Source organism: Adiantum capillus-veneris, chromosome 4 (genome assembly GCF_014529385.1).
Source record: "Adiantum capillus-veneris isolate H3 chromosome 4, ASM1452938v2, whole genome shotgun sequence".
Taxonomy (NCBI): domain Eukaryota; kingdom Viridiplantae; phylum Streptophyta; class Polypodiopsida; order Polypodiales; family Pteridaceae; genus Adiantum; species Adiantum capillus-veneris.
Genome location: NC_140934.1, coordinates 65,158,359 through 65,180,210, shown reverse-complemented (window position 1 = coordinate 65,180,210; position 21,852 = coordinate 65,158,359). Strand labels below are relative to the sequence as shown.

General features: G+C 43.8%; 1 protein-coding gene across 1 annotated transcript in view; it reads left to right on the top strand.

The window, feature by feature from the left end:
* The window catches only part of LOC147459320 (membrane-associated progesterone-binding protein 4-like), a gene marked incomplete at its 3' end in the record, with an annotated part of 37,534 nt that extends 32,259 nt beyond the window's left edge, over nucleotides 1-5,275 (top strand). Inside the window, exons 2-6 of the mRNA XM_086511577.1 lie at nucleotides 3,248-3,324; nucleotides 3,427-3,498; nucleotides 4,261-4,298; nucleotides 5,116-5,159; nucleotides 5,237-5,275. Of these exons, the coding sequence (XP_086367703.1) occupies nucleotides 3,248-3,324; nucleotides 3,427-3,498; nucleotides 4,261-4,298; nucleotides 5,116-5,159; nucleotides 5,237-5,275 (270 nt within the window). The remainder of the gene's footprint in view (nucleotides 1-3,247; nucleotides 3,325-3,426; nucleotides 3,499-4,260; nucleotides 4,299-5,115; nucleotides 5,160-5,236) is intronic.
* Nucleotides 5,276-21,852: the final 16,577 nt, after the last annotated feature.

Here is a 21,852-nt window from a genome sequence, read left to right as displayed (position 1 = left end):
GTCCCAAGTCACTTGGGAGTCAATTAGATCGTTAAGGAATCGTTTCCCCGGCTTTATAACCGAGGATATTGCTGAGGGTAGCAATTAAAAATAAGTGGGCAAGTGTTATGCCCCAGACGTTAGGATGGGCGCTTGCAGTTATGTTCGGCGAGTGTGAACCTGGTTCTTTGGTTATGAAGTTCTATAAATAGGACTTGAGTCTCATTTGTGAGACATCTTGTGTGATCACCACTTTGAACTCTTGGCCTTTGGCAGCTCTGCTCGCACACTCGTACTGGTGTGGGGTCGGTGGTATGGGACACCGGCCCTTGTGGGAAGTTGTGGCAGAGGCTAGCTTGCTTGGTTGTAGGCTCCCAGGCTCAGGGGTGAGCCCGTATTGGCTCTATGGCTAGGAGGTGAGCCTGATGTCCGCCCACTAAGTGTGACTAGGTGTGAGTTTGGCTTGTGTCATGTTATGTGTGTAGGATGGATCCGGCATGGGACACACACACACACACACACACACACACACACACACACACACAGAGAGAGAGAGAGAGAGAGAGAGAGAGAGAGAGAGAGAGAGAGAGAGAGAGAGAGCTATACTTTGCCGCCTTCACTAGATGTCTTCCGTCTTGGTTGGAAACCTTTACCCTGCAACGCCTGCTCTTGTTTATTGCCCAAACATGTGAGCATTAGGTTGCATCGTCCGCCTCCCTCTTGGAGTGTAGAAGAAACGGCTTGAAGGGGCTCCCCGGTCGTGTTTCAGTGAACTCCGCAAGCACAGGGCGCTACATCGATGTAAGGTGCAACGGAATGAATGTTGTTCTTTCTCAAGATGAGTGCTCGTAGTGTGCTCAAGGTTCCTTTTTGTTTTTATGGAAGGGAGAGCCTTCCGTCCTTAATGAGAGAGTGCAATGATCACGAACAAAGTGAATGGACACTGTCCGTGCAAGTGTATGAGACTAAGAGATAGAGAGAGAAGAGAATACGACACCAGAGATGTTGTAAAACCCTCCTCCGAAGGCCCCACTCTCGTTGGCGAGAGTGGTTTACTATTGATTGCACAAACCGGTACAAAGTGGATGCATGTGACTGATGCAAGTCTAGGCTAGATCGATGACGACTACGGGGATGGCGAGACCGATCTAAGGGCTGAATTCTGCTGTTCTTGTACTGCTGTCCAAAAACACTGCTGGCTGCATTCTGCTACTGCTGAAAACGCAAGAGAAAAACGATGATTTGCTGGTCTTTATGGCTGAAAATCTGCTATTGTTGTGGGGCTGAAATGGCTATGGAAAGAGGCTGAAAAAGGCCTGCTGAAAATCGCCCAATGGCTGAGATCGGTGGCGACCAATGCTTGGATGAAAAACGCTAGCCTTGATGATATTTGGTGATGGAGGTATTTGCTGAAAACGTCAATCACTGGGATTGTAGGGCGATGGTGACTTGCTGAAAACGCCAATCACTGGGAGGCCATGGTGATGCTGATGAAAAACGCTAGGGGGAGCTTGCTTGGAGGAAATCGCCCAAGGGTTGGGAGTCTTACTGAGAGAGAGGGGGAACCTTTTTCCGAGGCCTGTGTTCTCCTTGCTCATCTGCCAAGTAGTGCTAGCCTTGGTTTGCTTATATATTATCTTACCCAATTTGCCCTACGTAGTTCCTAACAAAAGTCACTCAAAATAATAAGTGAAAATTGTCAGAAATAGGGAAAATAGGTAAAATACACTGGAAAATTCCCCTAAAGGATTCTGATGGATTTGATGGGAATGCTTATGATCATGCTGTGTGCAACCAGAGGATATGCATCTACACTAAGTGCCTGGGCATGCACGATCTGCGAACATACTCACAAAAGTGCCAGAACACTTCTAATCTAGACTGACTGGACTGACGGAACCCTTGTTATGAAGTAGCTTGTCCACGGACACATAGGGTTGGATGTGTCACGTGACAATCGAGTGACGGTTGGTATCGGTGGAAGAGTGGAAGTTTCTCGCCCTTGCAGAACTATGGTAAAAGCTGCTCGGTAGGTTTTCTTTCATTCTTTGCTTTTTGTTTTGTTTTCTTTCAGCTTGCAATTCTTGCTCTGCTATATATGTGCGTGAGTATGTGTGAGTTGGTGTGTGTATAGAGTTGGTTTTGCATGCTCTGTTTTCTTCATACTCTTATCAACTGACTTTGGGGTGAGTGATTGCGTATGGGTATGTGTGTATGTGTGTGTGTGTTGGTGCATTGGTGTGAGGTGAAGTTTGTTTGTAGAGTATGTTTCTTTCATTTGATTTCCACAGTTTCGTATTTGCTACTATCTTGCCTTGTGCTCTTGCCTTCGGTGTTTCCATGTGATTTCCTCAGTTTCTTATTTGCTACTATCTTCCCTTATGTTCTTGCCTTTGTCGTTTCCTTGTGTGTTCTTTGCATCTTGGTTTACGTTTACTAGCTTGCCGCTCTGCTCTCGACTTATTCTACTAGGTTTCCACATTAAGTTTCCAAAGCTATTGTCCCCCGAGCCTCCTCCACTGTCTTCTTGGAGTTCCCTCCCCAGGTCTAGCTTTCAGGAGCCACCTTCTACAAGTGGACTGGTTTCTATCCTGGTTGATACCTCCTTGCCAACTCCAGTGCAGTGCTTTGTTACGCATCTTGTGTCTTGGTGATGTCGGTTGCCTCTTCTCTGTCATCTTCATCACCGAAAGCTCTCTCCCTTTTCCATTACCTGTTGCTATTAGGTTCTACCAGTGGCGGGTAATGCCTGATGTTCAAGCTCTTGCCATTGCAGATGTTCCTGTGCCTTTTCATCGCTGGTGGTTTCTGATGGTTCCGGGTTTTGATCTGCATTAGAGGAGTTTGCTCTTGGTGGAAGTGCCTATCTTTCAGACGCTGCTGTCATCCTCTATCCACTTAGCTTGCCAGGCTTTTTACTCTCTTTAGGAGAGGTTTTTACCCTGGCTTTTAGTTTGAACAGTTGCCATGTGCCTAGTTATTTCCAGCTTTTACAGTTTTTAGATTATTGCCTTTGGTCCTGCTTTGTAATTAGTGATATACTTGCCCTTAGAATTGGCACCATTTGGGCGTTCCGAGGGACTTTTCAAGTAATAGAAAGCACCCTCCTTTGTTGTGTGTGTGTGTGTGTGTGTGTGTGAGAGAGAGAGAGAGAGAGAGAGAGAGAGAGAGAGAGAGAGAGAGAGAGAGAGAGAGAGAGAGAGAGAGAGAGAGAGAGAGAGAGGGGTCTTTGCAGCTTATAGTTTTTCAAAGGAATAGATTTGTGCAGAGACTATGGACCCGAGAAGAGCTCACAATGTATAATGGAACCGACAAAGAGTTGCCAATCCTACTTGGCATTTTAGGGTGGGAATAAATGTCTCGCTTTGTTAAGTTTTGTGCCTTACATTCATAGTCAATTCCTACATCACATGGCTTATATTTGTCTGTTTTTTATGAAAAATCTAGGAATGTTTTTGATGTCACTAAAGGAAAAACACACTATGGAGCGGGTGGGTCTTATAATCATTTTGCTGGAAGGTACAATAGAACATATAGTTACATTTGTTCGATGGAGAGTGTTTGCTACACGGCTTCATAAGTGATACAAGCCTGGTTGGTTGTCAATTTTTATTGATTATTTAGAGGCAAGTATCTTGACTTTGATTCCAGGGTTTTTCAGGACGAGATATAAGGCCTAAGTTCAATTTTGTAGTCTTTGGGTGTGATTGAAAATAGGAATCTAGATGTAGGCCAAAACAAAAAGCGTTTATCTAGTTTATGGTGTAGGTGACTTCTTATGAATCTATATTTATGGTATGTGGCATACCCATCGTCACCATTGCGGTACATTTCTTGTCGACTTGTTTTTCAGTGTATGGGTGGATCTTGTTTTTGTCAATACTTGTCAAGGTTAAGTTTAGTCCAAAGGAGCTTTGTGAAGTTTATTCAGATTTTCTTTTCACGTTGAATCTTGCTTGCTTATGTCAATACTTGTTGAAAAGGTCATTTGCTCAACAAGGTCAGGTGAAAGCTCCAATTTAAATCAGATTCTTGTTCTATATATGTAATTTCAAATGTTCTTTGAATTTTTCAAGTGTTTTACATGGGAGCAAATCTTAGGGTTAAGGATCAAAGCTTTAAACTACGAGTAGAATATTCATGGTCTTTAGAAAAGGTTCTAGGTACATTATCCTTGCTTATGAGATCATCAGTAGCTGTATCTATTCAAGTTGTTGGTTGCAAGTTTGAAAGTTGTTGCTTGTCTATATTCATCTTATTCCTGCTAGTTGCTGATCTCAGGGATGCAACTCGTGCTTTTGTTTCCGGGAACTTCTCTGGTAAAGTGTGCAAAGTACTAAATTTATATTTTAACAACAATTTTTTCAATGCTCTCATTACTTAACTGTCAAAGATTCTTAGGGTGGTCCATTTGCTTTTTGAACTGCGATACTTTGAGGATAAATGTACCCCCAGCTTGTAATCCATCATCCTACTAAAAGCTTTCATTGTTGGCATCATAGTTGGAAATCTTGTTTAAGAAGGGCATACACTTACATGCATCACTTAAACCAATCATTTTCAACACTGACGAAAGTAGAAATGACCACACAAACACAATTGTTTGCTGGTTTTGATTCCATTATTGTTGATTCCAGCTTGACATCAACTGGGCTTGTGCGATCATGTGCCCTTTTGTCATTATTCTCAAACCCAAATAGCTTCGAAGAATACTTTTCTACGGCAAGGCAGAAACTGGTCTCAAAGGGAGGAAGTCTTTGCCTTTGGCCCTTCTGTCCAGGGACTGTGAGACCATGGAAAAAGAAGCATTCTTGGAATGTATCAGGAAGACTATATGAACATTGCAGAACCCCTTTGTAAACTTGTACAGAGGATGCGTCGACTCTTGTTAATGTTTTGAGAAACAGAAGTTCACAAGTCCCCCCTTTTTTTTAGGGATGAGCATCACCTGCATGTTGCTCTCACATCTTCTTTACGTTTAGAGAAAGATCTTTTTCTCTTGTCCGAAGTACAAGCTGTTATGGATTATGTTTTATATACAAAATTATTGACCTTCATCCATCTTCTTTAGTTGTACAACTAGTATCTTCTCGATGAAAGATTCTTTTATAATCAAGATTTCACTCTTTCCTGTAGGTGATGGTTTAACCGACTCTGTTGCTGGTCTTTCAAACATGGAGGTATGACTACCTTAGATTTTGATTTGAGATAAAGGGGCAAGTTGATTGTGAAGGAATAGTTGTGTTCTTTTTGACAGATCAAGAGTCTTGTGGATTGGAGAAGCTTTTACAACAAGACCCCCCCCCCCCCCCCCCCCCCCCCCCCCCCCCCCCCCCCCCCCCCCTTCCCCCCAAACCACCACAAAACCCCCATAACAAACACACATGCACAAGAAAATAATCTTCTAGTAAAATGAAACTTCTGGAGGCCACAATCTCGAAGATAGAATGTACAAAATATGACTTTCACCACGAAGTGTGATCCCACGGACCATAAAATCTACAATCAACACCAAGTCTACTGCTTGGTTCTCAGTCTCTCAGATTTCTACACATTTACATTTTTATGAACTCCAAGAGGTGGAAAATTCTCCTCATACTGTGATGTAGAAACAGCAAGAGGAATGTCATCTCTGTCTGAAATACATGAGGGGGCAACAATATCCTGAACAGTCTTCGTCAGGCTCTGGAGAAACAGGAGGTATAGCTGCCGAGAAGAGGAAGCATCTGGAGGTGGACCCTGGACAAATGTCCCTGCATCTGTGTAACTGTGAAAGTGGCTCGCAATTGATGGGCGGGGCTTTATGAGCGAGTCGCCTCAAAGCAAGGTGCCCATAAACAACTGATTTGGTGCGTTTCGCTGGGAAAAAGGGGCAGGATTGCTATCTCAGATTCTGATCACATAAAAACTTAAATGGTTGCAATATATAGCTTATCAGAAAGCTGTTGCATATTCTGCTAGCTGCCACCTCATCAGGTGCCATGTCAGCACTAACCACATCAGCACCTGCCATTTTACTAGTCAGCCACCTCACACTCTGTCCCGTCATCACCTAGTGACATTTACCACAGCCTTGGAAGATTCATAGCTATGCTTTCCATGCTAGTCTATTATGGTCTTATGTTGGTGAGCCTCATGAAGAATCTGTTGCAGAAGAACCTTCGGGAGTTGAGGAAATTCTTCTGTTGAGGAAACCAAGTTTTTTCACGATTGGAGCAGATTTCGAGTGTTGACCAAAGCCTGGTATGATCCATCGAAAGCAATGGATGTCAACCACCTGACCCAGAAATGCCTTACTCTTGGATGACTTGTCACAAACGTGATGACATGGTACATAATTCACCAGCTGGACAAGTCAAAAAGGGAGATCGCAAAGTATGATGATGTGGCTGTTTGTACAGTGCTGACGCGACGCGTTTTGCAGCAGCAGACTGGCTATGCACTTATGGACTAGTTTTTAATGATACTTTCGGGGTGCTATCAGCCTTGTGCTTTTCATGGAGTGCTCTGTCTTTAGGGGATTTGGTGCCTATGAAAGACGGCCTAGGGGGCACTTTGTTCAGATCAGTGTATGGTTACATGGACGTAGAGTGACTCTTGTACTTCGTATTCATCAATATAAAAATTAGCGAAAGGGGGCTCCAGATTTTGGGGCCAGTGCATCTGGAAGTGGAACTCTGCCGCTTCGTGTCTCGACTACTTCGAGTTTTGAAGTTTAAGTGTTAAAAGTTTTTGTTTTGTTAGTGTGTGGTGCTGAGGATTTTTCGTTTTGTCAAGTGCCAAGCCAGTTATAGTGGTATCAGAGCTTCAGTCGATTCTTCTTCTCAGGAGGACCTGATCTGATTTTGCAACACACTTTATGGACTCTGGCAGAAACTCCAAGCAGGAACGAGGGCAAGTTCCCGATACAGTTTTGCAGGAGGAAGATTCCAATCTCTCGAGGAGGATCAACAGACTACAGATCTACACCGCCAATTGTAGGTGAGCCCGTGTTCGAAGAGGTTGATGAAGTTTGCACGGGATGTGGCCTATGCTCAATATTTGAAGAACCAGCCAATTCGTGATTTAAGTGAAATATGGCAGAAGATGTCACAAATGTGATGACGTGGCACCCTTAAGTGGACAAGGGCCACTAGAAGCAGGACCAAACTTAAAATAAAGCAAAGGGCCAAAAATTACGTAGAGCCAAAGCTGCCGTTGACTTTTGTAAATTGCACCACAAATTTCACGTGCTGACGTGGTAGTCCGTACGGCAAGCGTGGCATAGCTTTTGGGTCCCTTGTACATATAGATAAATGGCCAGGGCTCCCTCTTCCCCTAATTAGCTTGGGAGCATTGCGAAGAAAGAGATTCTAGGGTGTTGTACTGTTTATGATCAATAAAGAAAGAAATACCAAAAGGGGTGCCATTATTTGGGACTGGTGCATTTGGAAGTGGAACTTACATGGATTTAGTATGGACCCTTTGTACTCTTTGGATGCACCCTCCATCTCCCTCACTAGGGCAGAGATTACTAGGCTCATCAGATAGGACTTGATTGTTATGAGCGCGTATAGAGCTAGAAGAAAGCAAGAGGAGGCGCTCACAATGTACAAGAACTTGGATTTGATGATAAGCTTAATATTGATTACAAGACTTAATACTTTATTAAGAGAGCTAGATACAAGACTTGGATTACATGACTTGAGTACAAGACAAGGCTTGATTGCAAGGACAAGACTTGAACATAAGAACTAGAAGAGGGATTTCCTCATAGGAGGCTCAGAACTGGTGTTGGCAAGACTGAGGGGCTTGTGGCCTAAGACCCCTATTTATACTAGTGCTTGAGGAGGTTAGGACTTTCTAGGTTCTTCTTGAGGAGGTTAGAATCTTCTAGAACCTTCTTGATCCTTCTAGTTCTTCTAGAACCTTTTGGATCCTCCTTCAACTTTCTAGAGCTTTCGAGAAGCTTCTAGATTCTTCCGGAATCTTCTCCAAGCTTCTAGAAACTTCTTGATCCTTCTAGTCCTTCTAGAACCTTCTAGATCCTTCTTCAACTTTCTAGAGCTTTCCAGAAACTTCTAGATTCTTTCGGAATCTTCTCCATGTTTCTAGAATCTTCTAGATCCTTCTAGATTCTTCTAGCGATGATGTAGGCGATGATGCAGGCAGCGACTGACTCTCAAGCATCCATGACATTACCCCCTCCTTTAGCGACGAGTTCCACGAGGAGCTGTGTTGTTCCTTGAGTTGGGCTTCCATGGATGTTGTTGATGGAACTCTTGGACTTTGAGAGATGCATGCTGTAGATTGTGTGCTGGTTCCCAGGTTCGTTCACTAACATCATAGCCTTTCCAATGCACCAAGTACTGTAACCTGCCACGCGAAACTGGAGAATCTAGGACTTTCTTGACCTCATATTCGTCATGTCCTTGAACCTCAATCGGAGGAGGTGGTTGTAGGGCCTTCCTGGGATCTTAGATGTGTGACAAGGTTCTAGGACTGAGACATGAAAGACCGGATGGATTTTCATGGATGAGGGCAATTGGAGTCGATAGGTGATTGGATTGACTTGACGGGTAATTTTAAACGGGCCAAGCCTTCGATAATCAAGCTTTTGACAGGGACGAGATGAACGCAGATCACGTCGGAGATGGATTCATGATGATGCATGGCAGATTGTGTGTCACAAAGCCATTGCGACGCAAAGTTATGGAAGAGAGTCATGTCCCACCGAATGCAGGGCATCGTGGTATCGATGCCACAGTTAAAGCGGTTGAGACATTCTTCTGTTGGCCTACATTGAGAAGAGATGTGGATGCCTTTGTGCGAGAATGCCTAATTTGCCAGAAGGTCAAGTTTGACAGGCAAAAGGCACCAGGGTTATTGCAACCACTACCTATTCCAGATAAACCATGGGAAAGTATTGCTATGGATTTTATCTTTGATCTTCCGAGCACGCAGACAAGAAACGATGGTATTTGGACCATCATTTGCAGATTCAGCAAGTAGGCTCATTTTATTCCTGTCAGGAAGAAGATAAAGCCAGATCAGATGGCACGCTTGTTTATGAGCAATATTTTCAAGTATCATGGCATGCCACAGTCGATTGTTAGCGACCGTGATCCACGCATGACAAGTTTATTTTGGAGAGGCTTGTTTGAGAATATGGGCACCACGCTCAAATTCTCTTCGTCATTTCATCCTCAAACAGATGGCAGTCAGAAGAGGAAAATTCTACTGTCCTAGATCTGCTAAAGTGCTACGTGTCAGAGCATAAGGAAAAGTGGGAGCAGTATTTGCCATTGGTGGAGTATGCATACAATAATACAGTGCATTCATCAACTGGCAAGGCACCTTTTGAGATAGTTGAAGGTGGCAAGAAAGTTCCTCCCATACTCCATACAAAGGACAAGATATTTGAAGCAGATAAGTATGTTCAGGACATGGATGAAATGTACAAGAAGGTCAAAGTGGCCTTAGAAAAGACTCAAGCAAAGCAAAAGAAAGCAGCTGATCGTCACTGTCGTGAAGTGGTATTTTCACTTGGTGATTGGGTGCTTCTACGCTTTGAAAAGGCAAGGTTAAAGAAGATGAAGGGCAAGGAAAGACTGTTTCCAAAGCTCAGCATGCGTTGCCTTTTCAAGTATGCGACATAATCAGTGATGTTGCATATAAGCTGAAATTGCCTGACAGTTGGAAGATTCACAATGCGTTTCATGTGAGTCTTCTCAAACCCTATGTGGGTGATGTGCCAGAGGATATACCAGCTGAAGACCAGCCGGAAGTCCAGGAACTCGATGAGATCTTGGTCCCGGAACAGATTTTGGCACATAAAGAAAGAAAAGTGAAAGGCAAGGTTGCTAGGCGTTACTTGGTAAAGTTCAGAAACTATCCACCAATGGATGCTAAGTGGATGGAAGAAGGTGAACTTGTAGAGTCACCAATTGTGTTATCACTTTACCTTGAACCCTTCGATTTGCAACCTACCTTGACCCCTTGAGTTTCAAAGCTACATGGATTGTCAATGTGACAATGGCTTTTGAAACAAATGATGTATATGGTATTTAAAGTGAGCTCAAATCAAATACGTGTTACATGAATGTTAGAGCTGTACAGATTGTCAGTTTGGCAATTGCTCTTATGGAATGTCCAAAAGTTTGGTTAGTGCTATAGAAGTGAGTATTTCTTGTCAGTTTGTCAAGGATATAGTGATTGCTTCTATTAAAGGGTACATGTGTAACTGCATTCTTAAACTGTCGGTTTGGGTATGCTCGAAAGTGTTACTGGGCCCAACGTGTACTATAAGACAGTGGCAAAATGTGTGCCTACCATTTTGTCATTGGAAAGTTAGTGACTCAAAGCAATGGCAGAGTGTGAAGCTACCACTATGTCATTGGGACAGGGTTCACACGCAGGCAATACATGTGTTGACGAGGTGTTGAATACACCAAGGTTGACAATGAGCATGTATGTGTCGTACGTTTGTCGATAGGTGTTGAATACATCAGTGTTGACTGTGAGCATGAACGACATAGATGCAAACGAGGATGTTTGAGATTTCAAGAGGGGGGTATGTCACCAGCGTGTGACTACTATCTGTCCTTTTTGTTGATTTCTTTCTTATTATTTATTTACTTTCACTTTTTGGAAACACCCCTCGGGAAATCTAACTGCCCTGCATTGCACAACTAGTGTGGAACTGTCCAGAGGGAGTCCAGGCCTGAGGGAAAGAGAGCACTAAGGTTGGACAAGGACTATGGTTAGTCAAAGTGGGGTCATTGACTAGCCAAAGTGGAATCCTTTGCTACAGAGGCTACATTTCAATTCTGGGTGTGGCTGCAGTGTACAAAGGGGGTCAGATGACCTAGAAAGATACAATGGCAGCATCTCCTAAAATTTAGGGAACCGCTATTTTGGGACCTAAAAATGTGTCTGCGTCATTACCTCCGGAATGACAAGGGGAACATTTTATTACTCTGTCGTGAAGTCAACCGGGCAACCGGTCGGGAGATTTTTAGGCGGCAACCCCGAAACGGGAAATAGCTTGTAAATGTGCCAAGTGGCACATTTCTGTGCACTTTCCTCATGCAAGAAGAAGTGGCGCTGAATTTATAAACGGGAGGCTCATTTTGCAAGTTCCTGTCACAGGTTAAGAGCTATGGAGTGCTTCCTTTCCCTCCTATGTACAGTGCGGTGCCAGGAGTGATGCCCTGCACGCTACACACTGCCCTCTTTCTCCTCTATGGCAATATGTTATGCCCCTCTAGTGGGCTTTTCAATTGACCAATGTACAGTTGTGTGGGTTCATGCGCGATTGCTGAGGCAAGAGCCTCTTGCACAGGTATTGGATTAGCTAGCGGCTAATCCCCCGCAGGTACAGGTGAATTCGGAGAGGTTTCACGCCAGAAATCTCGTCTGATTCAAAGGGCAAGTAGCCCTACAAGTGCGGGAGCTCGAGGACTTGCTACGGATGCGACTGGCACGCGATACGGAGCCCGAAACAGTAAATTACAGCCTGCTGTGTATTTTTGCAGGTTTAGGGTTTTGGCCCTAAACGGTCCCTAATACCCCCAAGAGGTTCGGGGACACGAGGGGACCACTGTACAGGTGATCTAGCGCATTTTCGGGGCTGAAAACAGAGAATGCAGCGTGCTACAGATTCTGGCCAGGTTTTGCAAAGTGCCCGTATGCGTCGGGAAAGTCATTCAATGCGTGGGAATACTGACTGTGAAGGGTCCTAGTACAGTTATGCTGCCGAAATCGGGCCGGAACAGTTGAAATTCAGCCAAGCTTGTGCGGGGCAGCTTGTAGGGAACCACAACGTTTATTCCCTCTTTTAAACAATAAAGAAATACCGAAAGGGGCGCCTAAGTTAGGGGCCAATTTGGTGTCGGTCTTCTCATACAGGTGCAATCTAGCAGCCTGTATCCCTCTCCCCTTTGTTGTGTCTTGAAAGTACAGGTAAAGTGGGCGACAAATTAAATGGGTGAAAGCAAATAAGGTTTAAGTCTAAGGTATACCGCCCTTTTTGAAGTTAACAGGCCGGTTTCAGTTAGAATCTTCTAGAACCTTCTTGATCCTTCTAGTTCTTCTAGAACCTTTTGGATCCTCCTTCAACTTTCTAGAGCTTTCCAGAAACTTCTAGATTCTTCCGGAATCTTCTCCAAGCTTCTAGAAACTTCTTGATCCTTCTAGTCCTTCTAGAACCTTCTAGATCTTTCTTCAACTTTCTAGAGCTTTCCAGAAACTTCTAGATTCTTCCGGAATCTTCTCCATGTTTCTAGAAACTTCTAGAATCTTCTAGATCCTTCTAGATTCTTCTAGCGATGATGCAGGCAGTGACTGACTCTCAAGCATCCATGACATTGATTCAATTGGATATGAAGAGGACATGGATACAACCTACACATGAGCTAGGTACGAAGATGACTTTCTATAGAGAGCAGATGCTCTTTATAGATGACTTTCTATAGAGAGCATCTTCTCCAACTCATGGAGGATGGTTTTGTGATCAGACCAGGATACATGGATACTCATCTATCCCACGGGATACGATGTGCTATTGGTCAGACAAGCACATCCTCACATCAGTAGAGATCGAGACAAACAGATTTAGAGGAGTACCCGTTGAGTCCAGGATTTGTCAGGTGTGCCAAATAGAGCCAGAGACAGAGCTACATTACATATGTCACTGCCCAGTATACTATGAGATACGAGGCCACTTTCACTGTCTATTCAGAGAGGGTTTTGGGCCACTTTCTAGAGTCATGAGATACAAGGATCAGAGATGCCTCGGATTATACTTGTTGGAGGTTCGCAAACACAGAGAGGACCTCTTGAAGAGGGGCACAATGAGAGAGATCCAGAGACAACGGAAGATTACAGATTTCTTTCAGTCACAGACAGAGGAGTTCGAGCAGCCCCCACAACATAACAACACCAGAGGCACCAGAGGCATACTGCTTGATCGGGCGATAGAGTTGGGGCGGTCCCGTCGCCCATGGATGAGGGAGCCCTCTCGACATCGACGCAGATTGCGACAGAGGATCCATACCATACTGATTCGACATAGGAGCCGTCCCGAATACTAACGTATATGTTTATGATGCCTCGACTGTCAGGGAGATCCATTATATCAGCTCACCCCCCTTTGTATCAGCTTTCACCCCACCCCTACCCACTATTTTCTTTCAGTTCTTTGTCCTTTTTGTACCCAGACCTGGTATTAGATTCACCACATGTAATCTTTTGGTCTCATAGGTCATTTTGGCCTTTTGAAGATGTTAATATTACATTTCATATCATTACATCTCTCTCTCTCTCTCTCTCTATTCAAGTTCGGTTGTTGCAGCTTCTGTCATGTGTTGCTATTGATTTCTTGCTTTGGTATCCAAGCCTATTACAGCGGTATGAGAGTTGAGACGATTCTTCTTCTACGAAGGATTTGATCCATTTTCTGCAGGACTCATGGGGGGGTAGAACCAACGGAGATTCCAATGAGAGAAAGCCTGCTTTCGAGGAATGAGGAGAGGGTCACGACAAATTCCGGTGGGGGATCTCGACAAGACGGAGTACAAGCATAAACGTCAGGTTGAAACATGCGCAAACGAATGATCAAGTACTCTAGAACCCAAACTACGTGAAGTATTTGAAGAATCACACGCTTGATGAGGTTCACTCTTGATAGTAGGATGCTTTCAACTCACCTATTAAGTCGGCCATGAAGATTAAAGCAAAGTTGGGTGCAGAAAAGTAGAAACTGTACTCGCAAGAAGAGTTTAACAAAGCTCTTGAGTATAAGATCAATCAAATGATGAAAGCCAAAAAGCGCTCTCGGAAGAAAAACAAGTCAAAGCACTATCCGGGTTACCTAGGCCGGAAATCGACTTTCGAGGCAGCTAGTGGATCCAAGAATCGTGCTCGCTTGAAGAACAACCCCAATTCTTCTTCGTCCTGACTCCTTATCATCCGAGAGTTCAAACAATTCCTCTTCCCTTGATTCCAACAAGGATGAGAAGAGGCGGAAGAAGCGAAGAAAGACCAAGAAAAGAAAATCCAAGCAGAAGTCTAGAAAGCACAGAAAGAACCTAGCAGCTTAGAGTAGGACACCTTGGCGTCTTCAGACAGTTTGGATAGGGATTCCTACACTTTTGGTACCATCTATGTAAAAGAAGAACCACCTTATGTGTCACAAAATGATGATATGGCATGACTCACTAGACACAACAAGTGACTTTATAAGTGTTCCAACTTATGGGTTCCTTTGGACAAGGCCGAGGGGACACTAAGGATAAAAAAAGGCACTTGGATTGCTGATGTGGACAATTGTACGAACGCTTAAAAATCGCGCTGACAAGCAGACTTGGCAGGCCGTACGGAAACTCGGAAAACGCGCTGATTGTGTTGACGTGGCAGTCGTATGGAATTCCGTGATTTGCGTTGGCTGGCTTTTGGGCCTAAAGCTTTTGAGTTTGAAGCTTTTGAGTTTGAAGCTTTTGAACTGATTGCTTTTGGCATCCCTTGTAAGTGCATAAGAGCCCCTGGGGCCTCACTCTGCAAAGCATCTGGACGTAAGGTCTGAGAGCAGTGGTCCCTTGGGAGTTGTACTTTGCAATGATTACTGATAGGCGCCAGACTTTGGGGCCAATACCTCTAGGCAAGGAATTCCGTCGGGCCTTGTCGACTCTCTCTCTCTCTCTCTCTAAAAGTTTAGTGATTTTGAATTGTGAAGTATTTTAAGTGATTCTCTCGTGTGTCGTGCCGGATTCTCGACTTGGGGTGTCATAGTTCAACTTTTAGATAGTCCATGATCACGGACAACAAAATTTAGTGGCAGATGCATTGTCTAGGAAGCCCTTGGCTCTGGCTATTTCCTCGATACATCATCAAAGCTTCGAGGATATGGTAGACTAGTACGCCGCAGATCCTGATTTTGCAAAAATCTTTCACCGGATTTAGAGTGGAGAGAAAGCTCCAGGCTATGCCATACGGGACAGCTACAGCCTTTGAGGGAGAAGGTTTTGACAGTGTCATTGTCCACCTTTTTCCGGCCACCGCGGCATAGATACCACCTTGAAGGGTGTCGACCATTACCTTTACTGGCCGAGGCTAAAAAAGGACGTGGACGAGTTTGTTGGCAGTTGCTTAGTATGCCAAAATGTCAAGTTTGATAGGCATAAGGCACCAGGATTTCTATCGCCTTTACCCATACCCTCCCGTCTCTGGGAAAGCATTGCCATGGATTTTATTTTTAATCTTCCAAAGACTCAAAGTGGGCATGATGGCATTTGGACAGTCTTCGATAAATTCAGTAAACATGTCCACTCCATTCCGGTAAAGAAGACAGTTAAGTTCGATCATTTGGCAAAACTCTTTGCCTCACAGATTATTTTTTCCGAATATATGGCATGCATGAGTTTATTGCTTTAGACAAAGATCCCCAGTTTACTAGTTTGTTTTGGAGGGCAATCTAGGAGAACATTGGCATGCGGTTGCAGCTCTCGTCCTCGTTCCACCCGGAGAGAGATGGGCAATTTCATATAGCCAATTGAATGGTTTTGGATTTATATTTCAGATTAGAAGACTTAATGGGAAGAGCCCTTGGTGGAGTTTGCCTACAACAACACATGGGGAAGGAGCCAATTGAAGTATTCGAGGGTGCTAAGGTTTCTCAATTTGCTAAGCACCAAAGACAAGATTCTTTTTGAAGAAGATTTTTGAAAAAATGGGGTTCTCAGACAAGCTGGCATGGGCTTGAGGTTTTTTCTGTAATTCTCTCTATGACATTCTAATACAATCACTCACAATTGTGTATTTTGCCCAAAAAAAAAAAGAAAAAGAAAGATTTAGTCTAGAAGGCATGGAAAGCCATCTAGTAGTTCAGAGGAGGAGAGCTCGTCCTCTTTTGACAATGACCAGATTAACAAGAAAACCAAGGAGTTCAAGGAAGGGAGTCAGGCTGTCAGCATTGAGACGTTTTCAAGCTACTAGGACACCCATCGAGCCCTTGAGTTTGTACTACAGTATGACGTCGCCTTCTCTGGAGGACGGTTCACATAACACTCTATTTTAAGACTTTTTTCACGTCAACTTGGATATCAGATGAATATGCAAGAGATGTCATCACGGCTTGGCATCACTTGAAAATGACTGAGAAGGATATATTTGTTACTACTGTCAGAGGTTTTGGGATACTTATTTTGCTAGTGTCTGCGTTTCGGAAGATTACTATGAAAGACCAGATTGAGCAATTTTGCTGTGGTTTGCTAAATGAAATTCAAGACTATTATCTAAACGAGAAGTTTGACTCTATTAAGAGACTTATGCAGCATGCTAAGGAACGATTTGGAATGCATACCGGCTCATTGACTTATCCTACGAATAGAATCGTATCCACCTCAACAAGGCAAGAGTCTGCTAGTGAAAAGAATGAATCAGGGGAACTGGATGATAGCTCATCGCAGGATTTTGGAGAAGCAGATGGTAGCACATTTGAAGGTTCCAACGAACTAAGGGAACCACATGCAAGTTCATCAGAGGATTTCAGAGAAAGGGGATCAGACGATAGTGCGTCTCAAGGTTCCGATGATTGAGACTGACGTGTCAATGGATAGGGGAAGCTAGCGAAGCTACCCACAGGTCCCAAGGCACAAGGAAAGAAAGGAAACATGGAATCAGCTGTAGATCATAGAGTTCTCCGGACCCACGATAAGATTTTTTGAAGCGGATCAGTATGATCTAGATCTGGATACTGCTTTTGCCAAGGCCCAAGGTGCACGAAGCTCTTGAGAAGTCTCAAGTATGGCATAAGAAGGCAGTCGACGAGATTCGACGCGACTTAGAGCTGAAGGAAGAAGATCGGGTGCTCTTATTGTTTGAGAAGGCACGCCAAAGAAAACAAAAGGGAAAGGATCATCTTTTTCCAAAGCTAAAATTGTGGTACTTAGGCCACGAAAAGATAAGTGATGTGTCCTTTAGACTAAAGTTGCTAGATGCTTGGAAGATTCACAATGCTTTTCATGTGAGTCTCTTGAAACCTTTCAACGGTGAGGTGCTAGTTGATAGGGAGCCTGAGGAGCAACCTAAAGTGGAAGGGAGCAAGGAGATACTTGTTCTGGAACAGATATTGGCTCCCAAGGCAAGGAAAGTGAAAGGTAAAGTGAATGGCGGTTCTTAGTCAAGAACTATCCGGCATTGGATACGAAGTGGATGGAGGAGGAGGACCTAGCAGATACTCCTCAGTTTTGGAACTTTACCTTGAGGTTTTCGGTCTAGCTTCGACTATTCCGAGAGATCCCTTGGATCAACAGGGTTGAATCTGGTGTAGACGGGACTGCATAACAGGGAGTCACTCCACTCCTTTGTCACAAGTTAGCCAGATGGAATAAAGTCATTGTTTTTTCTTTGGATTTCAAGGATATTGATGTGCTGATAGTATTCTACTACATGACTTTATGAAAGAAGTACTTTGAAATGAGAGTTCCGAAACTTGAATCTGATTGATGTTTACTCTCTCATGTGATTTTGTTCGAGTGCAGGTTTAAAAGACGAAATGACTGTAGCATTTCTCTCTTGAGAATCTATAGACATGATTGAAATAAGAATTAGCTAATCTGACATCAGTGAGGTCCTTGGGATGGATCTATATGTGATTGCTAATTACGTTGCTAGGAATCATGGTCTTAGATCTGGAATCAATTTTTATGTGATTGATATGATGTGAATGTGCACTGACTAAATCGTCTTTGTGCAAGTGCTAGATTTGTGTTTGTCTAGTGCGTTGGTACTTAGAGTCAGTGTCTACTGAACTGGTTTGTGGCTTATGTCTGCTTTTGCAGGTGTAATCGAGGGTGATTACAATTCTTTCAAGAGGGGAGTATGCCACAAAATGATGATGTGGCATGACTCATTGGACACAACAAGTGAATTTATAAGTGTTCCAACTTATGCGTTCCTTTCGATGGGGCCTAGGGGACACTAAGGATAAAAAAAAGGCACTCGGACTACTGACGTGAACAGGTGTACAGACGCTGGAAAATCTCATTGAGAAGCTGACGTGGCAAGCCGTACAGAACCTCGGAAAACACGTTGACTGTGCTGATGTGGCAGCCGTATGGAATTCCGTGATTTGCGCTGGTTGGCTTTTGGGCCTAAAGCTTTTGAGTTTGAAGCTTTTGAACTAATTGCTTTTGGCATCCCTTGTAAGTTTATAAGAGCCCCTGGGGCCTCACTCTGCAGAGCATTTGGATGTCGATTCTGAGAGCAGAGGTCCCTTGGGAGTTGTACTTTGCAGTGATTAATGATAAAGAAATACCGAAAGGGACTCCAGACTTTGGGGCCAATACCTCTGGGCACGGAACTTCGTCGGGGCGTGTCGACTCTCTCTCTCTCTCTCTCTCTCTCTCTCTCTCTATTAAAGTTCATCAGTGATTTTGAAGTTTCTATTTGTGTGTTGCTATTTATCTCGCTTGGAGTGTCCAAGCCTGTAACATTATGAAACTGATTCAATAGTCATGACTATTTGGAAAAGAAGATAAAAGAGTTCAAGGATGGGGGTCGTGCCATACGGTTTGACACTTTTTAAGGCTTCAAAGATGCCCATTGAGCTCTTGCCCAATACTGCAGTTTGACACCGCTCTCCCTGGGGATAACTTCTTAAAAGCCTCCAAGATACAAATGGCAGCATCTTTCCTTAAAGGAAATGCTCAGACATGGTGGTTGACCTTTCTCTTGTACAAGAAAGGTTCGAAAACATCGATAAAGTTCAAGAAACTGTTCACTTCCGCATGGTTGAATAGGTTGCTTTTTTCTGGAACGTCCTTTCCTGGAACGGAGAAAGCGGTTTTGTTTTGATTTACCGAAAGAGATCTAGCGGTCCTGTTTGAAGTAGAAGTCAAATAGCTGTCAGAAGCTCATGGAAGACGCAAATGACAGGTTAGCTATGCATTGACTCATCCATCGGATGAGCCAATGTCCAAGTTAGTAGGGAAAGAGTCTTCGGAGGAGAAAAAGAAGGAGGGCAAGAAGTAAAAGAAGAAACTCATTGGCCCGAAATTGGCAGTAGAGCAGCGTGCAAAGTACTACAAAGAGGGCACGTGTTATTGTTGTGGAAAATAGGGACACATTCTTGCTAAGTGTCCTAAGAAAGTATCAAAGGGGCAGACTTAGGACAAACCAGAAAGTTCTAAATCGGCAAAGCGGGCCAAGAAAGGAAAGGCAAAAGTATGTTCCAAATTTTATGGGGGCGACCTTAGATCGAAAGGATGAGAGTATTGAGCTCTACAGAGCATGGGGCAAAGTACAAAATAAGGAGGTACTGATATTTTTCGATGGAGGAGCCAAGACCAACTTCATCTCATCGGAACTGGCGGCTTGTCTTGAAATAACTCTTGAAGAAATGGGACCACAAATGGATGCGGTTTTAGCGACACTAGGGCATGATGTCACCATTACACCATTTATAGGCAAATTGCGGTGTCATTGTCAGGGGTAAGGACTTCTATATCATGCCACTTGAGGGGTGTGATGTCCTCTTGGGGGTACCTTGGTTCCTCAAGAACCGTGTTGTGTTCGACTTTTGGGCCAGAAAAGCAACATTGACAAATAAAAAGGGCAAAGAAATCATCCTAGATGTAAAGTAATGAAATCCAGTCTTTTTGTTTGCTCGATCTTTTTGAGTGATTTAGAAAAACATAAAAATTCAAATTTCTCAGAGTTAGAAAAAGAACGCCAAGAACTTTTGCAAGCCAAGCAGATTGTTTCTCTGAGGGTTTGCTTGAAGAGCTACGTCCTAAGAGACATGAAGATCATATGATTGATTTGATACCTAGTAGTACGCCACCGAACCGACCTCCTTACAAAGTGAGTTGTCACGGGACACATCCAACCCTATGTGTCCGTGGACAAGCTAAAACATGACCAGGGTTCAGCTCAGTCAAGTCAGTCTAGAATAGAAAGTGATCTGGCACTTTTGTGAGTCTGTTCGCAGACCGTGTGTCCAGACACTCAGATTAGATGCATATCCTCTGGTTGCACACAGCATGATCATCAGATTACAGTCAGAACCCATCAGGATCATTTTTACAGTGCATTAGACCTATTTTTCCTATTTTTGCCATTTTTCACTTATTTATTAAGTGACTTTTGTTGGAAACTAGGTAGGGCAATTTTGCTGAGATAATATATAAGCAAACCAAAGTTAGCACTTTCTGGCAGAAGAGGCAGCAGGAACTTCGCGTTCAACAGGCACCTTCTCAACAAGACCCCCCACCGGCGGTAAACCTAGCGTTTTCAGCCATCAAAAGGCCCAGCGTTTTTGTATTGCAGATCAGCCCCGGCTACAGCACGACAACAGATCGGCCCTACCGTTAGCAGATTCCACAGCATGACAGCATATCAGCAGATCAGCCCTAGCGTTAGCAGATTTCCACTGCAAGCACAGAATTCAGCCTAGCGTTTTTGAATCAGTAAGCCAACCAGCGCTTTTGCAGATCTTCGCGACAAAACCAACAAGAAGACCAGCGTTTTTAGTTTTCAGCATAGACCCACAGCAGAACAAGTCCTGAACCTTGCAGATCTCACCTTGCCGTAGCAGATCCTCGCCGCACGGTCAAATGCCGCAAAGTTTGCAGATTCAGCCCAGAAAACGCAGATTTCAGCGCGTCGTTGTCGTACCGTCGTCATCGACATCGTCACCGACATAGAGTCAGAATTCAGCAGATAAAGATTTGCAGATTTCAGCCCTTAGCAGTTTCAGATTTCAGCCCGTCTCGTCGTCGTCGACATCGTCGGCAAGTCCAAGCATTGTAGAGATTTGTGCAATCAGAAGTAGACCGCTCTCTCCATAGAGGGTGGGGCCCTTGGAGGAGGGTTTTACAACGTTTCTGGTGTCGTATTCTCGTCTCTCTCTATCTCTCAGTCTCATGCACCTTCATTCACAGTGTTCATCCACTTTGTTTGTCCATTGCACTATCTCACTAAAGGAACGGAAGGCTCTCCCTTCCGTAAGTAAAAGGAACCCTTGAGCACAGTTCGGAGCACTCATCTTAAACAAAGCTCAACATTCACTTCCGTTGCACCTTACATGAGCAAAGCTTAGAATGAAGAAATAATGAATCAAGTGAAGGAACTTCTCGAAAAGGGTCTGATTCAACCTAGTACTACACCTTTTTGTTCATCAAAAGATGGATCTTGGAGAATGTGCATTAACTTCAAAGCTCTCAAGAAAATCTCCATCAAGAATAGGTTTCCACTACCCAGGATCAATGATATACTCAGCAACTACCAACGTTTTTTGTGTTTTAGCAGAATTGATCTAAAAAGTGGCTATCATCAGATCAAGGTCGTTCGTGGAGATGTGTATAGGATCATGTTTAGCACATTCTTTGGATTGTACAAGTATTTGGTGTAACATTTTGGTCTCTCTCACAAGTTGGTGATGTGGCATGCACAACTTAAAAATTGGCCGAGAGGACTAAAGGGGTTAAGTTTAAAAACTCTACCGCAACCAACTTATGAGCATTGGCCGAGAGGCCTAAACCCCAATGAGACAAAGCGTAAGAAAATTGATTGGCTATGCTGGAAATCTGAAAATCGTGGGCTGGTGATAACGTATAACGTGGTAGGAGTGTACAATATTTCCACGATTTGCGTTGACATGTGCTGACGTGGCAGAGCTGTATGTAGGTAGATTTTTGACAAGGTTTTTAGGGTCACTACTTTTGGTGCCAACTGCCTTTGGAAAGAGCTTTTGAGGCTCTTCTTTTGGGCATTCCTTGTACTGTTTATAAGTGCCCTAGGGCCATTCTTATGAGAGGATGTGGACGCAAAGTCTCGGGAGCGTTGGACCGTAAGGGAGTTGTACCTTTGCGAAGCAATAATAAAGAAGTATGG